Raw genomic sequence first — 21,428 nt, forward strand, 5'->3', positions numbered from 1 at the left:
GGGCTCTTTTTCTTATTCGAGAAATAAGAAAGGTTAGGGTTAGCGTTAGAGTGGGTCCTGGGAGGAGTAGGGCAGTGGCGTGCTACTAGGATATCCACAAGCGGGATGAATTTGGACCAGCTTTATCCCTCACTGTGATCCTTCACTTCGCCTTCTGTTTTTCTGTCTCCCAGTCGGTTTACTCCCTGGCAAAGTTCTTTCACAATTAAGTGCCTACAGGACAGCCCCACCAATCCAAACCTGCAAGCAACTCCAGACCTCCGGGGCACCCTGGCGCGGCTCGGGCCAGCCCACACCCACGCGGAATCATTCCATTCATCTGCGCCCAATCAGCGCTCAACACGCTCCCGCGCCAGCCCGTACGAGCGAGCGCACGTTTTCCGGCCACCTCCTCCCAGCCCCCGGGAGCGCCCGGGTCCGGGCCAGCGGGCGGGACTGGGGGCTCGGCCCGCCTTACCCTGAGGTGCTGGGTGCCTTCCAGTTGGCTGCGACCAGCGGGGACTTGTCCGTTGGCTGCTGTCGCCTGCGCCTGGGCGGGCCGGGAGGCTGATCGGTGCTGCTGAGAGCGGTGTGAGGTGCTGGGTGGCGCGCGGTGGCTGCTTCCACGTCCTTGCTTCACCTCAGGTAGCCGTGGGGAGAGGCACCGAGCCGCGGCGGGAGTGGGGCGGCCCGGGGGGAGGGCGACTGTGGCGCTCGGGGCGCCCTGCCAGGTGCGTCTTCTGGACCTGCTCCAGGCCGTGGGACAAGGGAGTCCGCGGGGGACGTTGGGGATGGCGGGCCCTGGCGTCCGGGCGGGAGTGGACCTCACAGATGAGAAAGGAAACCGAGCCCCACGGAGGGGACGGGGCGAGCAGGAAGGATCCCAGGGCTTACAGCTCGCCCGTGCACGCCGCCCACCTGTTTAAGTACTTGGACGCCATTAGGCCTCAGTGTCCTCAGCTGTCAAATGGGAGAGGGGCGGCGGTAATCCCGCCTGATTTGGCGCAGTCCTGTTCGCAGGAGAGCACCGCGCTTCCTGGTTCTTAGGTGCACAGACGGCGCAGGGGCAGCGGCGTCCCACCAGGCTTCGCGGAGGTGATGCTGATGACTAGAGACAAAGTTTTCCCCAGGCTTACTGTCTTCCAAGGTCCCTGCTAAATGTATTAACTCATAATTTCTCACCAAATTAGTGTCACTGTTTTCCCTGATTCACACACAGGAAAAATTGCCTTAGATTTTTGGGTTCAGCAGCCAGGACAAAATTTGACAAATTCATGGTGGGCCCAGGTTTTTTCTGTGAAGTCTCTTCCAGCCTGTGATCAGCTTCCACAGTTTTACAAGACAGCTTTAGGCTGTGAAGTCAGACCCCCTGGGTTGGAATTCTGGCCCCATCATTTATGAGCCGTGTGATTTTAGACAAGTGACTCAACCTCTCTGTTGCAATTTTCGCTTTCTCTAAAACAGGGACAATGATAGATGGACTCTTACTGTTGTATTAAATGAAATAATGCAATGCAGTCCTTCTGTAAAACAGCCAGAAGGACTGACCACATAGTAAGTGATCAATAGCTGTTAGCTATTGTTATTTTTTAAAATCAAGTACAGAGCATTAGGTTTTTTTTTAAATCAAGTATTAGAACATTAGGGGTTTGAACAGGAAGTTGGATCATACATATTGTAGAAATACATTTCTATGTTGCATTTCTTTAAATAATGAACGCCTGCCAGAGCCAGTCTGAAAAAATAGAAGCTGCTGTACTTGTCTGAGTTGGAAAACTTTATAGTTCAACATTTATTGGAAATCCAGCTTATGCTGAAATTTTTATGTTAGTTAGAAAATATAATTTAATTTACAAAGCTGTGGTTTGTACGACATTGGGGAAAGTCCATGGCATGTTAAACTGAAGCTGTTCACGAAAGTGAAAACCATGTTATTCAAGTAATGCAAGGTTAGCCAATTCTGATACCTGCGCTCCTTTAGTCATACTACAAAAGTACGAACAGATTTTTATGGCATTTATTTTCTATTAGAGGTTAAATGTTTTATTATGTTCCACATTTAAAATAGAACCTCTGCCATCTCACTGTGACAGATAGTTGAGAATAAATGGAGTTGGATTGATCAAGACTATGGTGCTGATAGATGGCCTCAAGAAAATTTAACTTAAGAAAGCTGCCCTCCCTGTGACGGCAGCCACTATCACCACTAGTGATCGCTTCAAAAACATGGACATAGAAAATATGAACAAAAAGGTTAGTTTAAGGAAAAAACGTGGAGGTGGACATTACTCAGTATTTGGCCATGGGACTGACAAGAATATAAAATCTTTTATAGGAAGCTATTACATTCTGATAAAGTTAAGGGATGCCTGTTCTCTCTGACATGTAAATGTTAGAGTTGGATAATTTCCTGATATAAGGTGAAGATAAGGGAATAAAAGACTGAAATTAGTAAAAGGAAGTTCAGAATGGTATTTAAAACATTTTCCTGACATTCTCCACAGTTGGAGATTGCAGGAGGTCAAATTGCGTGTTTTCCTTTCAATAAGGAGAAAGAGCCAAGATCTTGAAAACCCAATATTCTCCCCCTAACTTGTTGGTTCTAGAATAGATTCATATTTTGAGAGATGCTCAATTATGCCTGTTTACACAGAGGTAGCAGTTTTGATGGCAACCGTTATTTCATTATGAACTTAATCTTGGTGAAAATAATCCACTTAAGACTTAACTGCCTGGTTAAATTTGTTGCTAGACGTATTTAATCAGAGAGAGCATTCTGATTTTGTACTTCTTTCTCTTCCTTTCCTACCTCCCACTGCACCATGCTTGAAAAAAGTATTAGTAGAATTTTTTAATATTTTAGTTTTTGTTGCTATTTCTGTGAAAGCTTAAGGGTAGAATAAGTCAACCTTGAGAATAAAAACGGGATTCCATCTGTTTCTGTAGTTCTAGGACCTGGTATATGATAGATGTTTGATAAATATTTAATAGTAGGCTGGGCGCGGTGGCTCGTGCCTGTAATCCCAGCACTTTGGGAGGCCGAGGCGGGTGGATCACGAGGTCAAGAGATAGAGACCATCCTGGTCACATGGTGAAACCCCGTCTCTACTAAAAATACAAACAATTAGCTGGGCATGGTGGCACGTGCCTGTAATGCCAGCTACTCAGGAGGCTGAGGCAGGAGAATTGCCTGAACCCAGGAGGCGGAGGTTGCGGTGAGCCGAGATCGTGCCATTGCACTCCAGCCTGGGTAGTAACAAGATCGAAATTCTGTCTCAAAAAAAAAAAAAAAAAATTTAATAGTAGACCTCCTTGAAAAATTCTGTTTCATTGTGGTAATGGAAGTTTTAGTTTTTCAGAAGCTCTAGTGTAAGTGGGCATACTCAGATAATCTTGAGGTGTTCCATAAGTGAGAATAGTAGCTTATTGTCTATTCATTTTTCCATTTTTTATTCACTGTTTTCATACTGAATGCTAGACACAAGGAGAATAACATTGAGGAAGCCACATTTCCTGCCTCCCAAAGATTTTACAGGTAAATGGGAGAAGATAGCAAGTCAATAATTACAGTACAGAGTTGCTGTCAGAAAATATTGGAGGGAGAACTAACCCAGGTTCAGGGCAGTCCAAGAAAGATAAGTGGAAATTAGGTAATGAAAATACGCCACATCATAAAAGGGCTTGTAAGCTGTAGCAAGGAGCTTGAACTTTATGCTGATCCATATAAATGAATGATTACTGAGTACCTTAAAGTTGCACATTCTCATCCTTTCTAGGTAGCTCTTTAGTTAACTTTCGGTGCCCTGGATTTGCCCAGTGATAATGTTTGCTTCTGATCATAATAGCTTTCCATTTCATCTTTGATTTCTATCCAAAAGTTTTGAATAAATATTCTTATTTACCAACCACGGGAACCTAATAGGTGACCTTTGGGTTTATAGAATATGTTTAATCATAGTGATCCCAGTAATAGATTAAAAAAATCTCTTTTATAAGCCTTCTGCAAGAACTTGTGCTTGTTTATGGCATACTCTTGAATAAAGTCATTATACTGGCTATTAAATTGACAGTCTCTTGAATGAAATTGGGTATATTCTTGACTGAGAGACTTTTTGAATGAGCTCATCAACTTTTCATCCATGGATTGGATCTATACTTATTATACATTTTGCATCACTTATATAGATCCTAAAAGGTATATTGAATTTTCTGTGTATACTTTCCCATGTTTCTACATAATTTTAGTATTTATGAATTTTAATGGCTTATATGCTCTAATTAGTGGTATTTAAATATTGGCTACAACCTTAATTTATTTCTGTCACTTTAGTTTTTTTTAGATCAGTTATTTCTGAACCCTGGCTAGACAACAGAATAATTAGTGAGACTATTTTAAAGGACCTACATTTCTGAGACCCATTCCAGTACAAAGCCACTGAATCACACTATTTGGCACTGGACCCTAAAATCTAACATCTAAAAACAGCAACAATTACTACAAAGCATAAAAAGGTGACTCTGATGTGTGCATCTGTAAGGTTGCCATTGTCAACCTTACTCCCATAGAGGCTGAGGCTTGAGATTTCATTTAAATGTTTTCTTGACCTCCTTTCCAGCAATTTTATGGTTCTGTAATGGTCAACTTTACCCCCAAAACTTTTTTTCCTTTAGCCTTTTACTGAAGAGTGGCAGGAGTAGAGATAGAATAGAGGAAAGTGGGAATTATGTGAAGAAATTGGTGCTCTGGCACCAAAAGAAGACAAAGACCAAGTAATTTTTGTTTTGAAGCAATAACATCAACAAAATAAGGGCCTACTATATGCCCACAGTGTTCTAGATGGTGGAGATATAGTGGTGAGTAAAACAAGGACTTCTATGCTATTCGTTAGGAATGAGGCGGGCTAAGAGTAGAATCGAACACTTATGAATAAACAAGTTATTATATTGTCTGAGAATGATAAACACTATGAAGAAAAGATGTAACAGTAACTTGCAGAAGGCTTCATGAAGGATAGGAGATTTAAACTGAAATTGGCATTACGTTGTTATTAGTGATGCTAAGATTTGGGATCTAGCCATTTAGGCAGAGAAATATCAAGTACAGAGACCCTAAGTCAGTAATAAGCTAGGTCTGTGTGAGGGACAGAAAGAAAATCAGTGGGAGTAGACTACTAGACAATGAGGTATGATGGTGTTGAAAGGAACCTGTTCCTGTTAGGGGTAATCCCAAGCTTTTTGACTTGGAAATTTGGGCTCAATTGCCATTTTAATAGGAAATTGTTAAAATGAGGAATACTGTGGCAAACTGAGGGAGTCAAGAGATTCCCTTTAGTCTTGAAGCTTTCAGTAGGCTTCTGGATCTGGGACTTTTGAGCCCATTGGAACAGTGGGGGCTGGAGATAAACGTTTGAGAGTTAACAACATATATACAAGAGAGATGCAATCCCTTCCCCCTCCTCCTGCCTGCCGTTTTACTCTTTTATATGAATAATTTTAATAACTGTAAAAAAAATATGTGATTCTCACCTCTGGCTATGGGTCGTTCATCTTGGGTGCAATTAGAAAAAAACGATCCCCAGGTTCTACTCTCAGAAATTATGATTAGATGATTTGGGGTGAGGGTAGCTATCTTTTATAGCTCTGGTAGGTTATTACTGTATATTGTAAAGCCAGATTTGAGACCCACTGGTCTATTGCCTCAAATTGTGGTATTTGCTGATACTAATCTTGGTCTCCATAACAGAGAGAAGAAATGGAAGGACTTTCTGATGTTGCTTCTCTTGCAACTAAACTTAAAAACACTCTCATCCAGTACCACAGCATTGAAGAAGATAAGTGGCGAGTTGCTAAGAAAACGGTAAATTAGTTCAGTTACTTCTGTTTAGGGTATATCTTCTATCCAATGAATTAGTTGATGACTTTTAAAATTATATGGAACAATATGGACAAAGACCATACTTTGGATGGATATGCAAGATAAATAACTGAGCTAATAAAGTTGATGGTCTAATATCACACAGAGGAAGAAATACATCAGTAGTAATCCTATACTGCCTTTGTTAGCTCTTTGGATTTTAGACAAGAGGATAGGCTCGTGAAATCTAGAGGCTAAAGAGTACCCTCTTAAGTCAGCAAAGAAATGTATCATTATCAATGCAAGAAAGTGTAGTATTCGACAGTTTAGAATAGTTTCAGATATATCAAAAAGCCTATGAAGGTAGCTAGTCAGTATTCCTTTTTACTAATATGACTTGCCCAAACTATTACATGGGTGAGTTGAGTGTTGCTACAACCAATTCTAGAACCCGGGACACTTCTATTTAAGTGCTGTAGCTATTCTGATATTCAGAATTACTTGGGAGATGATGAGGACAAACTGTAGGGACTAATTCACAGTAAAACTATCATAATAAATGTTCATTGTTTAATTGTTTGAAAGTTATGAACAATTTTAGAATGAAATATTTAGTGTTTCTAGTGTCATAGTCTGAATGCATCGGTAGTGGTAAATAGATAAGACTGGACTAAGATAGTGCCATCATTGACTCTTACAGTATTTGGATCTCATTAAATGCTACTGAAAATATTCTTTGGAAGTCTGTAATTTACAATGTGAAGAACTTTGGGATACAGAAGAAACTCAAATACAAATCCTTTTATGATGTAGATGACTTTTATGTATTCTGAAAATGTACTGAAGTTTTATTTTAATGCAAAGACAAATTCCCTAGACTTATAAAATTGTCAGTTTTGTGTCTAGGGTTCCACCTATGTAATTATTACCATATAATGCTTTTATTTTTCTAGAAAGATGTAACTGTTTGGAGAAAACCCTCAGAAGAATTTAATGGATATCTGTAAGTACATCTTTATAGATTTACATAGCTCTTAAGACTTTCTGAAACTTATATGCATTGTCACTAAGTAGTTATTGCTAGTAGGATTTAGCTTTTTAAGACTTTTTTTAACTTTTTTTTTTTTTTTGAGACGGAGTCTCACTTTGTCACTGAGGTTTGGAGTGCAGTGGCACCATCTCAACTCATTGCAACCTCTGCTGCCTGGGTATAAGCAATTCTCCTGCCTCAGCCTCCTGAGTAGCTGGGATTACAGGTGCCTGCTACCACACTGGCTAATTTTTCTGTAGTTTTTAGTAGAGACAGTGTTTCATTATCTTGGCCAGGCTGGTTTTGAACTCCTGACTTAGTGATCAACCTGCCTAGGCCTCTGATAGTGCTAGGATTACAGGCGTGAGCCACCACGCCAGGCGATTTTTTTTAAACTTTCTGGAAAGCATATTGGCCTTATGAATTCAGAGCCTTAAAAATGCCCGTGTCCTTTGTGGACTGAGTTGGTGGTGAGGAGGTCATAAATAATGATATAAAATGGCTGATAAAATCTGAATTTCTTAGCATTGTGTACATGACTCTTCTAATATTCTACATTTACTCAGTGCTATAGAACATTTTATCTCAGGAACTTATGTTGAAGAATTTATCAGAAAAATAACAGCGATTTAAGTACTTGCTCTTCTATCACAGCATTATTTATAATATTAAAAATTATAAACCTGAATAATCCATAGTAGATGATTCAGTATGAAATATCTGTGATAGAACATGATATAGGCTTTAAAAAACACATTTTTGAAGATTATTTAATAACATAAGAAAATAATATATTGTTTTTTAAAGCTTGTAGAGACAGCTGCCTTGCATACTTGGAGTAGAATGTTCACATCCTTAACACTCAGCCATTTTAAAAAATAAAACTGCTGGACCCTGTTAGTATACATAGAATCTTCTGAAGTGTAATGCCAAAGATAACATTCCCAGAAAGTTGATTGGTGTAATATTTATGATAAGGATGGGGAAATTGGAGGTGGATTAAGCATTGTAAGCAAATATGGAAGTTAATTCTTTAAATCAGTAATTCCCAGTGAGGGCTGAAAGTGTAAACACTGCCAAGGGAGCTTTATGCTTGGAGATCTGAAAAGACTTCATAAAGAGCTAATATTTGAGCTAAGACTTAAGAATGAGTATTTCTTAAGGAATGAAAGGCATCATGTCCTAGGCAGAAGGAATTGCATATCTACCACATAAAAGCATAGGAGAAAAACTGGTGGGTTTTTTTTTGTTTTTTTTTGTTTTTTTTTGTTTTTTTCAGATTCTTAGAGGGATATGTGATCAAAAGAGTAGGAACTGATGAGTTGGACACAAAGTACTCTAAATGAGGCAGTAGCACAGAAGTCAAAAAGGGCAAATGAATGTGAAAGATTTAATGATAGTGATGGTGGTGGTAATGATAACCATTAGAGCCAAATATTATTCTAAGTACTTTATATTTAGGAAATACTCCTGATAAAAAATGTGGTGACTGATTAGTTCTGACTATGGAAATGGGGTTAAGAGAAAAAGAAGAGTCATAGTTGAATCTGAGGAATTCTAATTTGACTAGATTTATTTGTGTTACATCCACCTACCTCCTACCCCAAGTTAAAGAATACAGAATGGGAGAGCAGATTTACGATGGGGGAGATAATATAAGTTTGGCTTGAGATATTATAAAATGATTAAATAGCTTCAGATGCTTTTTTAAATAAAAAGGTACTGGTAGAGCTGAAGCTAATTTCTTATTTCATCTCCTTTCTTTCAACCCTAGAGGTAACTACTGTCCTGAAGTTATGTGTATTGTTCCTTTGTCATACTTTGGCCACATCATTATATATCCATAAACAATAAAAAGCATTATTTGGTGTGTTTTTTATGTTTATGTGTATGTGTTTGTATGTGTATATTTTGTTGAGTAATTTGCGTTTATTTTTTCATTAAATATTATGTTCTCAGGATTTAGCCATGTTGTTATACGTAAATCCATTATTTTTCCTTTGTTAATATACCACAGTGTTTTTATCTATGTTTGCAGATTCGCCTATTGATAGATTTTTAGGCTGTTGTCAGTTGTTTTCTATAAAGTACAATGCTATAGTAAACCTTTTGGGATATACCTCTTTGTGCACACATGTGTAATTTTCTTTGGGTCATAGGGATGTATATCTTCCATTCCTAAGACATTACCAACTTGCTCTCTAAAGTAGCAGTTTAAGTTTACTATTTACTACTTACAAGTTTTTAATCTCTGTCAGTCTGAAGGGTATTAATGAGATTGTTCTTGTTAGTATCTACTTGATTACTAGTGAAGTTGAACATCTTTTATATATTTATTGATATCTCAGGTCAATCTTACTATGTCCTTTGCCCATCTTTTCTATGGATTTTCTTTTTCTAATTGGTTTATAGAACCAATGTATCCTCTATAATAATTATTTGTTCATATGTGTAGTACTACCTTTTCCCAATCTGTGGCTAGTTTTAAAAAATGACTTATTTTTTCTTGTGTGGTATGCATGTTATTTTTTAATTGATCTTTTGTATTATTTGTGTTTTTCTGTGTTTTACATATTCAAGAAATCCCTGTGTAGTCTGAGGTCACAAAAATGGTATCTTGTATATTTTTCTCAAAATTTTAAAGTTTTTCATTTTACATGTTTTACATAGACATTTAATTTATCTGGAATTAATTACTATGAGGGGTGGAAATAGGAACCTAAGTTTTATTTTCTCCGTAAGGATAACTATTGAATCTAGGCACACCATTTATGGAATTATACATTTTTCCCCACTGATAAGTAATGCTGCCTTTGAAATATGTCAAGTGCTGACATATTTATGAGTCAGTTCCTTGGTGTTCTGTTCTATTGCCCTATTTCTCTGTTCCTAATAAAAAGTTTTTAAAAGTCGAGGTAAAAATATTCATGTGCTAATATGTCAGAGGATAACTGAGAAAAGAATATAAATAAATGGAAACCTTACGGCATTTTATAGACTGTTTTTGGCTATTCTATAACATGAAGGGACTTAATGTTCGTTATGACACATAGTATAGCCTTCCATTCTCTTATTAGATTTGAGGCTAAATGATACATGCTGATAAAATAATTGGTAGAACATAATTTATCAGGAAAGTTACTGGAATTTATTCCCTTTAGAAAAAAAACCCTCCATTAATTTTTATTTTTATTTATTTATTTATTTATTGAGATGGAATCTCACTCTGTCGCCTGTTGGCTCACTGCAACCTCCACCTCTGGGTTTCAAGCGATTCTCTTGCCTCAGCCTCGCAAGTAGCTGGGACTACAGATGCATGCCACCGTGCCTGGCTAAGTTTTATTATTTTACTAGAGGCAGGGTTTCACCATGTTGGCCAGCCTGATCTCAAACTCCTGACCTCAAGTGATCTACCAGCTGCAGCCTCTCAGAGTGCTGGGATTACAGACGTGAGCCACTGTGCCCGGCCTAAGTTTTATTCTTACTTTCAAGGTTACCTATATACTATAAGGGTATGCTGAAATTTTTAATTGTAACAGCAGTTGACTTTTTTTTCCTCCAGCTACAAAGCCCAAGGTGTTATAGAAGACCTTGTCAATAGTATAATAGACCATATACGCCCAGGGCCTTGTCGTTTGGATTGGGACAGCTTGATGACTTCATTGGATATTTTGGAGAACTTTGAAGAGGTATCTGTTTATAGAAACATTGCTTTAGACTGTGTGTATGTGCATGAGAGACTGCATGAGTGAGCCAGAGTATATGAGTTTGGGCATTTGTACATACTTATATTCATTATATTCATTGATTTGAGTATAGTAGTCATGACAAAGATATCACATGGGAGTCCCATGCCGCCTCTTAAAAAGTTTGCATTTTCTCATGCTAATTAATGAGCGTTAGACTGAGTTTTCCACAGTAGCTATATCCTTGCTGCTTAAAAAAGATAATCAGCACCTTTAATTGTGAAACTCTAGTTAAGATTCTGAAATCCAAAATTCTGAAAAGACCACCGTCATATTTAGGTTTCTAGGTGAATGTGTGCGGCTTTTCTATAATACTAAGCCAACATCAAAGACCAGATAAAAATGCTACCTTAAATATTCTAAAATTATGTAGCCAAAATAGCAAGCTCTGTTTCTATTTTTATTAATTCCTTGCTTAATGTTTGATTTTTTAAAATTAAAATGTTTGATGTTGTAGTCAAAGTATTTGTGGATTTGAACTTGAACACTAAAGCAGTCTATATCCCCTAATTCCGTGTGGGTTGTTATATAAAATAAAAGGTGGCTGTATTTAATTAGAAATTTGGATACTGGATAACTTGTACTTCTGTATTTTGATTATATATCTTCTACATGGCCATCCAATAGCAGTGAGATTTAGCATAGAGATCTAGACCTGTCAGTATCAGTGTAAGAATTATTATAATTATGAAACATTTTAAATAAATGTTAGTTTCTTTCCAGAGATATATGAAGGTATGTGTGTTTCCTATAGTAGTAATACTTGTCTTACCTCTTGTTTTTCAGAATTGCTGTGTGATGCGTTACACTACTGCTGGTCAGCTTTGGAATATAATTTCCCCAAGAGAATTTGTTGATTTCTCCTACACTGTGGGCTATAAAGAAGGGCTTTTATCTTGTGGTAATAATCTCAAAATGTTATGCTTTTTTTTCAGTATGGTTTAAATATTTGTGTTTTCTAGGCTGGATGTTTCTTTCTTTGTGAAATATATTTTCAACTCCGACTCTGCAATCACTAAAATTTTTTTATAAATACTAAACTCTAGGGAGTAAAATAACAATATCAGAAGGGTTTTGAAACCTTTCTGATACGTTTTTGTTCCCAGTTACATAGTATCCTCTAGGTCAGAGGTGGCAAATGTGGATCACATGACTGCCTCTAAGAAAGCGTTCTTGTAAATAGATTTTCTTCTAAGCCACTCTTAGAAAACAATTTCTGGTCATATACACAGAAAAACTAGATTTGGTATGTGTTAGAATATTCTTCCTTCCTTGAGCTTTGTTGTATTTTTCTTTTCAAGATTAAAAATACTGCCATTGGAAGGCTCCTGTTTTCTAATATGTACCTATAGGTAAATTAATATTATTTTGAATATAATGTATACATGAGTTAGCAGTTGTAAGTAAACATCTACTTGATTATTCTCAACTTGCAAGTACCAAAGTATAATATAGTAGTCACTGTGGGGAATAGTTAGGAGGTACCATGGATTTGATTATTGGCACCTCGAGGCCTAGGTGCTACAACCAAGATTTGTAGCTTCCAAGGAGTTACTAAGATGACATGATGTCATGTATTCTGAAGGGATTAAAGTTTCCCCATTACCTGTCTGCCAACCTCTTGTCAGAATCCTCCTTGGTAAGTCTCTTTTTCATTCTGCCATGGTCACTCTTGGGGTTTAATTTTCATCTATATGCATAAGAATAAATATTTAAAAAAGAATTCTGGTAATGTTTTTAAATGAGAGTTTTATATAAATGTAGTTGTTTCTATTAATAATAGTGTTATTGTTAAAATTGCCTTGTAGGAATAAGTCTTGACTGGGATGAAAAGAGACCAGAATTTGTTCGAGGATATAACCATCCCTGCGGTTGGTTTTGTGTTCCACTTAAGGACAATCCAAACCAGAGTCTTTTGACAGGATATATTCAGACAGATCTGCGTGGGATGATTCCTCAGTCAGCAGTAGATACAGCCATGGCAAGCACTTTAACCAACTTCTATGGTGATTTACGAAAAGCTTTATTATAGGCAAAATGCGTTCAAACTTGTAGGACTATGGATCAACTCTGTCTCTCAGCCACATGGCCTGTAAAAATCATTGATTCCACTCTTCTGCATAGCCTGTAGAAAAATTTGGTTTAGTAGTACATTCGGTTTTATTCCTAAAATAAATAGCTATCTAAGAGAGGGCATTTTCATTTTCTTTCTTTTTTAAAAAAATTTTGAGACAGAATCTCACTCTGTTGCCCATGCTGGAGGGCAGTGGTGTGATCACAGCTCACTGCAGCTTTGATCTGACTGTTCAAGGGGTTAGTCTACCTCACCCTTCTGAATAGCTTGGACTACAGGTACACACCACCATGCATGGCTATTCCTTTTTTAAATTTTTTGTAGAGATGTGGTCTCACTATGTTGCCCAGGCTGGTCTTGAACTCCTGACCTCAAGCGATTCCCCACCTCAGCCCCCCAAAATGTTGGGATTATGGGCATAAGCCCCCATTCCTGGCCCCAATTTAAAATGTGGAATTCAGTTGCTATCCAAATTTTGAGTCTCTTAAAAGTGTCAGTCTGTAACTGGAACAAATACATTTCTTAGATTTATCCAGTGCCTAGATATCATTTTATAATAATTAGAATGGAGTATTGTGGGTCCCCTAATTAATTTTGTGGCTGCCTTAAATGAGATTTTCTAAATGATTTTCACATTCTAAATGACTTTGGGTTTTGAACTATCCATCTAGTTTACTTCTAAAATGAGAACTTAAGGCATTTCAGCGTGTGCAGGCAAATCTTTGTATATATTTATCTGTTTGTGTACGTGCACACATCTTGAAATCCATTTCAATGTTTAATGTTAGTCGTTTATGTGTTAGCATTTCTGTGTCTACTGTTTTGTTGTTGCTAATATGGGTAAAATGAGCCCTGAAATACATGCTAAACAGGCCACAGAATGCACAAAAGTATATAGTGTTTCAAGTGCATGATGGTTTGATCTGTGTTTTACTTTATTGAGTTTTCCTGGGTGTAAAGAAAGAATAAATCAGAGTTCTTCATACCCATTTTGTCAAAGTGGAAGCTGTTTTTCACTTTTGTTTTTATTTAGTTTTTGCTACTGGAGATGATAGATTTCAAAAAACAAAAGGTGGATGCACAAAGGATTCCGTATTCTTAATGGCTTATTAATTACCAGAATCCTTTTCTAAATTGAATGTACTTTTGAATTACTAGATTTCTGTTTCTTTTATTCGTTCTGCAATAGTGAAAGAAAACTCAGTAGTTTAGTTTCAGTTTCCCATGGTAATGGGTAAATGTTAGTTTTGACTTCTATTTTGTTCACTTATTTATATTAGTATAGAGTAGTAAGTCTCATATTCTACTATTCTATCTAGGATGGTGAAATTCCAAAGGTGCCTAACTTGGGTAAGGGATTTGTGACAAGATTGTATACATTACTATAAGGGCTATTATTTCCTAATGTGGAGACCCCTAAAAGCAAATAAACTGCCCACTATCTCTGCTTTAGTGCCCTCTCTGTCCTTATCAACATATACTTCCAATGAGTAATTACATAATTTACTATTAAACATGGATCCACTCCAGGTAAAATTACCCTCATGGAAAAATTTTCATTGTGAAGATGATGAATTTAAAAATGATGTTTGAATCACCTTAAAAATATGTGCAGCTTCTAGATGGGCTCTTAAATCTGCTGGGCTCTAGCTGTGTACTTTAGAAAAATAAAAACAGCTTTATTGATATATAATTTACATACTATATAATTTACCCATTTTTAAGTGTCTAATTCAGTGAGTTTTTAAATACATATGTAGAATTGTGCAGCCATCAACACAATCTGGATTTAGAACTTTTCCATCATTCCGAAAGATTCCTTTTGTCTTTTTTGCAGACTCATATCTAACACAAATCTAAAGTTTCTCACTGTTGCCAGGATAATTACAACAGGTTTTGTTTGGTTTTGTTTTGAAGATTGGAGGTGCTTATAATTCTAAGCTCAGGAATCTTGTGATTATGTATTAAATATGTTATCTTATACCATAATGATATAAATGCTTAATGATGTGGGTTGAGATGGATATTAACATAAATAATTGAGTCTGCTGCTTCTATAGCAATGCTGTAGGGTAGAAAAATAATGTAAGTGATATATGTAATTTAAAAAATTCTAGAAGAAACAGCTGAAGTTAATTTTAATATTTTATTTAACTTAATACATTCAAAATGTTATAATTTTAACATGTAATTGATATAAAGATTTATTTTGATAGTTTGTATTGTTTCTTGTACTAATTCTTTGAAATCTGGTATGCATTTTACTAATTTGGGCAAGCCACATTTTAAGTGCCCTTAGCCACATGAGGCCAGTGGATACTGTATTGAATAGCACAGTCCTATATTTATTAATTTGTCTTGTCATAAGATGAAATAGACAATAATATGAAATAATATCTTAAATGGAAATCTTTTCTAGTCTCTAGATTCTTTGCTTGCTAAATAGGACATCTAAACTTTAGCTATAAATCAGTTAGTAGTTGCCAGTGAAATAAAATTGCCAAAAAATATTTTCCTTCAAAGATAAGTAACTTTTGATATGGCAGTTGATGAAATGAAAGAATATAATCTGCTTTGTTGTTAGATGGTTATTTTCTGTAGCTTATAGGTAGTATATATTAGAAACTTGTGTATGTTGGAAATATTTGGCATAATACTGTTTTCAGTACATAGTAGCTATTTTTTAAGGAAATTAGTTCCATACAAGAAAAAACTTATAATAAAAGTGATACTTTTGCATGACATATTAGTTTGTGTTAATGACTCTTAGTTAAACCTTAAAGTTTAAAACAATATTCAGAAAAAATGAGAATCTAGCATTCTGTAGTTAACTAATCTATAATATAAATTGCTAAAGTACTAGTGGACTTGTAAATGTTAAAATTTTCTTCATTTCAGTGTTTCTTGAGGTTGGATATATTTGAAATTGTAGATTTCTATGTGCAAAATATCTCCTAGTTAATAGAATTTTTTTATTCCCCTCCCTTCAGCCTCTTCCTTTTCTAACTGAAGGGCATTTTATCAACAGTAGTGTTGAATTCAATTTATTAATTGAATTCAAGCTAAACAACAATGTAATTGAGGTTGTATCTGGAGAAGATAGGAAAACATTGCACAATTTAAGCCCCTAATTGTCTATTGAGCTTTTATGTCTGAGTAATTGCCTGTAATACAGATAAAAGCTTTTTTACCTCTTTGCTCAAGAGTGTACTACCATCTTTCGAATCAGGTGTTTAAATCCAGTTTCTTTTAAGTAAATGGGGCTGTAGCGATCCCACCCTATACAGAAATCAGCAGAACCAGAGAAGCTAAGGGGCTTGATCAGGTTTCCCTTAGAACCTGTGTTGTATCATTACCTGCCTGGTGTGTCTTCCATGTCTTTCTTATTCAACTTCTAGAAGTAGAGAAGGTTAGGACTTCAGTGTTGAAGAAACGTCAGAATAATTTCAAAAAACAGGAAGTTGGAATTATAATTTTTAAATTATTGTATTGTTTTTACAGAGTTTACATATATAAATATTAAAATTTATCTCTTGCAGTTCAATAAAAGCTATAATATAGATTTTATTTTTAAGAAATTTATATAATTATTTTATGAACCAATATGTAAAACTAGAATATTTATTTATGAAACTAATAAAGAATATGTATTAGTATCAATAAAATATGAATTTTTAAATTGCTGTGAAATAAAATAAAAATTTCTAGACACTCTTAAAATTGGTCATTGATATTATGTTTGTAATTTAACATTAAGTACTATTTAGTTTCATATGCCTGAACTTAAAGTATGTAATTTAACTTTCTGAATTCTTACCAAAAAAAAATATAAACCTGGAAAATAAAGTTAAAAACACATATGCTGATCTCTCCTGCAGTGTCTCATATAATATTAGCTATTGTACAATACTGCTGAATCTTTACTTGCTATTATATATTCAGAACAGATGATGACTATATTCTGCCTTTGTAAATTATGAACAGGATTTATTGTACACATGTTCAAATAATTGTGTTACTTTGATTAGGAATTACGATATTTTGTTTGGAATTGAAAAAACTAAAAGTGATTACAAGGTCTCTGATCTATGTTATCAGAAAGCAGTTAGGGATGCTGTGGGAAATATAGAAAATATGACTATGGAGCAGGAAGTTATTTTCCTCATTTAATAAAACATCTGGTACTATGGTTTGAATGTTTGTGTTCCTCTAAAATTCATATGTTGAAATCCTAACCTCTAAGATAATGGTTTTAAAGCTTTGAGAGTTGATTAGGTAATCCTAATCAATGTGACTAGTACCTTTATAAAAGAGGCCCAAGTGAGATGCCTCGCTCCTTCTGCCATGTGAGGACACAGCAAGAAGGCACCCTCTGTGAGGAAGCAGGCCCTCATACACACCAAGTCTGCAGGACTTTTCTTGGACTTCTGCCAGAAATGTCAGAAATAAATTGTGATAGGCCACCTAGTTTATGGTATTTTATTACAGCAGCCTGAATGGTAATGAAAGCACTGGACTATGAGCTGAGCAACCCTGGTCTATTCCTTCCTGCTGCTGTGACCTTAGGTAAGTCATTACCTCTCCTGGACATAATAGCTCTCTTTAATAAAGTGAGCTTATTGGATTAAATGATTACTAATATCTTCTTTTAATTCTAGTGATTTTACAGTTTTACTCAACAGAAAATAAATATGTGAGCGCTCAGTGTTAAAAAACATGCTATGAAACTCAAAGTATAATTTTATCTGAGAGAATGGGAAAACATTCAAGGAATGATTCAACTGTATATTTCAGGTGTAAGAAAAATGTCCATGGTGTCTCACTTGAATTGTGGTAACATTTGAAATCACAGAATGCGAAGTTTTAGTGGGTTCTTAAATGATTTATTATCATATTCTACATGCAAACTGCTTTACATTTCCCAGCAGCAAGGTATAGGCTTCTTTGGGCATGTTCTGACATGTCTGAGTGAACTTACACAAAGCAACATTGGCCCTCAGTTCAAATTTCTACAATTAGTCTTCCAACACCCATTTTTTATAGTGTCACATATTATTCAAGTTCCTGGAAAACATCCCCAACCCTCACCCCACCAAACGTACACGTGTAATCCTTGAATTGGGTTATCCAATCTGAATCCAAGAAGAAGTCACAGTGAGCTCTCATGTGGTCTGCCTCAGGCTTTAGGCAGCTGAGACAGCCCATGTCCCATCTGTAGGCAGTAGAAACTCACTGGTCAGTTACCACCAGTTACTGGTGTTACAGAATACTGTAGCTCTGCAACAGCAAATGGGCATGATTTTGATGAATTCTCTACAAACATTTTCTGTATGTACATTTATGGCCAGGCTAGACTTAATATATTTACCTAAATATATTGTAATATATCTTTGTATTAAGTAGTCAATAGCACCATGTTGTCAGGTTTTAAAAATGAAGTATTCACAGCTCTGTTTTCAGTGCTCTTCAATTAGAAGTTGGGAAGGTAGCCTATAATCTTGGTTGTGTAAACAAAGTATGTATACTTTGTCCTCCAAACCCTGCATGCTCTTGTGTTGGGCTAATGACTTGCAGCCCAAACTGTTAGATTTAGGTTTCCTGTATGCAGTGCTGTTCCACTAATCTAATCCTCTATGCTGCAACTGAGCTGCTTGTAACCCTTTAGTCCTTTGCTTTCAGCAACCCAGGAATAAAAATTTCTCCTTTAGAAAAGACTAGAAAACACATCCAGATAATGTCGGATAAGCCTGAAAAGCCCCATTAGGAAATACGAAGTTTTCCTTTCTCAGTGTCTACTAACCTATGATTTCTGTACCCTCACAGTATCTCCGCTTCTTAGCTTCTCTTCCATCACTCAAATGACAGTCAATCTTTGTCCCTATCTTCCTTCATTTTATTTGTCCTCAGGAATAATGCAGCCATTGACTAATCACAGACATCTGAAATAAAGAGTCAAGACAACTAAAAGTACACATACTTTTAGTTGATTTGAAATGTCTCCCAAAAATTTCCTGACAATGGATGTAAAAATGCTGCCTGCAATAACTGATATCAAAAGGAATTTACAAAAGAGTATGTAAAGGGACAAAAGGGAGAGATGAAAAGGGACTTGACGGGAGCAGCTGGATCTTTAGAGAAATAAGTTCTGATGGTTTTAAATTTTGTTGTGTGACACTTAGCTTCCTGCAGGTTGTCTTTTGAAATCTAAGCTTTCAGGTAGAATTCTATCAGAAATCCTGTGGGGATCACCTTTTCAGGTCAAATAACTTAAAAGATAGAATAACGATGACAGCAGTAACCTTGATTTGGTCCTCCATTGACAACACTTTAGGAAGTACGTGATTTTTTGGAGTCAGAAGTTTTTCAGAAATTGGAGTCTTACAAAACTTGAAATTATCATACTATCGTTTACTCTGTTTTGTCAGTGGAGACCTGGTCAATGCAGTTTTTTGCCTTCAGTGACTGAGGCTTTGTTTTAACCTGGTGACTCCAAAAAATATCTTCGATGTGTTTGATTATTTTTATTTGGCTTTAGAAGCACAGCAGATGAGCCAATTATGTCAGGTTAGATGCTCTGAAGAAAGGCTGCCCATGTAGCTACCCAGAATAAGAAAGGAGCAAGGAAGTCTGTCTAATTCAATTTTGCACCAGATGAGATTCTGCTGCACACTGGCAACACTTCCCTGTGTATTTCAGCCTTTCACATCTAGTATTATTGCTTCATCTCTGCCTTACATTTTTCCAGTCTACGATCAAGCCAGTTCTCAGCCAGACATGCCCCCTACTTCTTTCCTACCTGCAAAGATTCACCCATCTTTCACATACAGTCTGTGTTTCCATAAAGTTTTGCTTGATCATTCCTGGCAACAGGGAGCTTCTCCCTCTTCATTCCTAGCGTTTATCATCTGCCTAAATTTAGCATAGGTTGTATGTATACAGGCTTTATCTGTAAGGTTGGCCTTTCTCTCCCACTACAAAGCTCATTCCTGCATAGCACTGGATTTAATTCATCTTTGACTCCTCCATGGCATATAATAGTTTCTCAGTGAAACTTTACTGGGAAAATGGTTCCTGGAGTGGGCTGCTCCTAGGAAGCTTCAAAATTAGCAAATCACTTCCTTAAAGTGTGGTTAGTATGTAGGCCTGATATCCCCCAAACTATGTTGTTTAGTTTCTGGGAGAAACATTAACTATTGACTTTAGTCTACTCATTTCAAAGTATTTGTCCATCAATGGCTGTTTTCAAACTGAGCAATCAAAAAGATAGGCAGGGGGGAATGTGGAATCTTAATCTGCACTTTGTTGTGTTTCCCCTCCCTCATTCCAGTAAAGTCTCTCTGCTACACACAACCATGAGGACTGGCAGATGATTCACATCTTTTGTTCTGAGTTCTACAGCGAGCGTATCCTAGTGGCTATATTATTGATTGCTGCAATAGATTAAAGAAAACATTATTTAGAGTTATAATTTTAGGTACTCCTAATAACTTGATGTTGAGTTTTCTACTCAATATTTCATTTGTGACCTTTTGGTTACAGATGTCGAAAGTCAAACGGAAACACAAAGGTCATGAATGCTTATGTTTTTCTCAATATCTGGGTCACCAGCTTCTCTTAAGCCAGGTATTTTGGAATGAACAATTTCTCTGTGACAGAAATAGACTAAGACAAGGGCCCTTCTTGGATTTCTAAATATGTAAGCAAAGCAAAGGAAAGCATTTACTCAGGGCCGTCTCTTTTCAAAAAAATGAAATATGTAACACTCAGGAAAGTGTGGGGATTAGAAAGTGGCTTTCTTACATAAAAGAGCTGCCTGTTTGCCTATTCCCTGAGCTACTGATGAGAAAGTCATTGTCATATAATGCCACAAAATAAAGCGTGTTTCCTAAAATGATTAATGAAAATCCAATTGATAGAAATTACTCCAGAATATTATGAGAGATTTAGAACCAAAGGGATTTTCTCATTTCTTAGCTTAGTAACAGCTGCAGATTGACTTAAATGTGAGCAAATGCCAGTGAAAGATGTCATTTACATAATTTTAAATGTAAGGATCAAATTTCTAAAGCATGCTCAAAGTGCTAGAAATTTTTTTAATTCCACTCTCAACCAATTCAATTCATACTCTCAATTTCTTTGTTTCAGGAATGATGCAATTTTGAGTTTTTAGTTCTGTAGGAAAATTTTACTAAGTTGTATCTCCAGCACAATTATTGCTGTGAGAACATCTGCAACATAAAACAAAATTTTTCTAACTTCCTAAGAAGCTAATGGGAATAAGAACCTTAAGCTAAGGAGAAAAAAACCTGGAATATCGGAATCTGTATTGCTGCAGGTTGCCAAAAAGGCATTGGGGTGCCATGAAAACCCAAGGTCATTGTTTTATTGTAAGGGGCCGGATAAACATTTTAGGCTTTGCAGTCCACATGGGCTCTGTTGAAAGTACTCAACTCTGCCTTGGCAGCATAAAAGCAGTCAAAACAATACATACATAAATAAGCATGTCTGTGTTCCAACAAAAATGGGGCTTTGGTATATTTGCTCTGTGAAGCATAGGTTGCCTGAGTTCTGAAAACTGTTTGTTGGAGATTCGAGTTCAGTTCTAGGGGAATTATATGGAAATTATTCTTTAAAAAAATACGCACATGGAAGGCCCAGGTGGGTGGATCACGAGGTCAAGAGATTGAGACCATCCTGGTCAACATAGTGAAACCCCGTCTCTACTAAAAATACAAAAAATCAGCT

General features: G+C 36.5%; 1 protein-coding gene across 2 annotated transcripts; it reads left to right on the forward strand.

Moving 5' to 3' along the window:
• Window positions 1-372: 372 nt before the first annotated feature.
• STARD4 (StAR related lipid transfer domain containing 4) lies at window positions 373-16,403 on the forward strand. 2 transcript variants are annotated; one of them, XM_017527213.2, is made up of 6 exons: window positions 373-624; window positions 5,723-5,836; window positions 6,787-6,836; window positions 10,426-10,552; window positions 11,396-11,510; window positions 12,418-16,403. In XM_017527213.2, the coding sequence occupies exons 2-6, from the start codon at window positions 5,732-5,734 to the stop codon at window positions 12,639-12,641; spliced, it is 621 nt and encodes a 206-aa protein (XP_017382702.1). In that variant the 5' UTR covers window positions 373-624; window positions 5,723-5,731; the 3' UTR covers window positions 12,642-16,403. The 2 variants fall into 2 exon arrangements, with proteins under 2 accessions (XP_017382702.1, XP_017382704.1); XM_017527215.2 differs by lacking the exon at window positions 373-624 and having other exon boundaries at window positions 5,814-5,865.
• Window positions 16,404-21,428: the final 5,025 nt, after the last annotated feature.

The sequence above is a fragment of the Cebus imitator genome, unplaced genomic scaffold, assembly GCF_001604975.1.
Source record: "Cebus imitator isolate Cc_AM_T3 unplaced genomic scaffold, Cebus_imitator-1.0 Scaffold46, whole genome shotgun sequence".
NCBI classification, from domain to species: Eukaryota; Metazoa; Chordata; class Mammalia; order Primates; family Cebidae; genus Cebus; species Cebus imitator.

What these genes read in the sequence shown, in the direction of transcription:
- STARD4 (XM_017527213.2), top strand. Translation starts at nt 5,732, where the DNA reads ATGGAAGGACTTTCTGATGTTGCTTCTCTTGCAACTAAACTTAAAAAC. An exon ending in GAAGAATTTAATGGATATCT is followed by an intron (nt 6,837 to 10,425) that starts GTAAGTACATCT and finishes TTTTTCCTCCAG; the next exon opens with CTACAAAGCCCAAGGTGTTA. An exon ending in TTTTGGAGAACTTTGAAGAG is followed by an intron (nt 10,553 to 11,395) that starts GTATCTGTTTAT and finishes CTTGTTTTTCAG; the next exon opens with AATTGCTGTGTGATGCGTTA.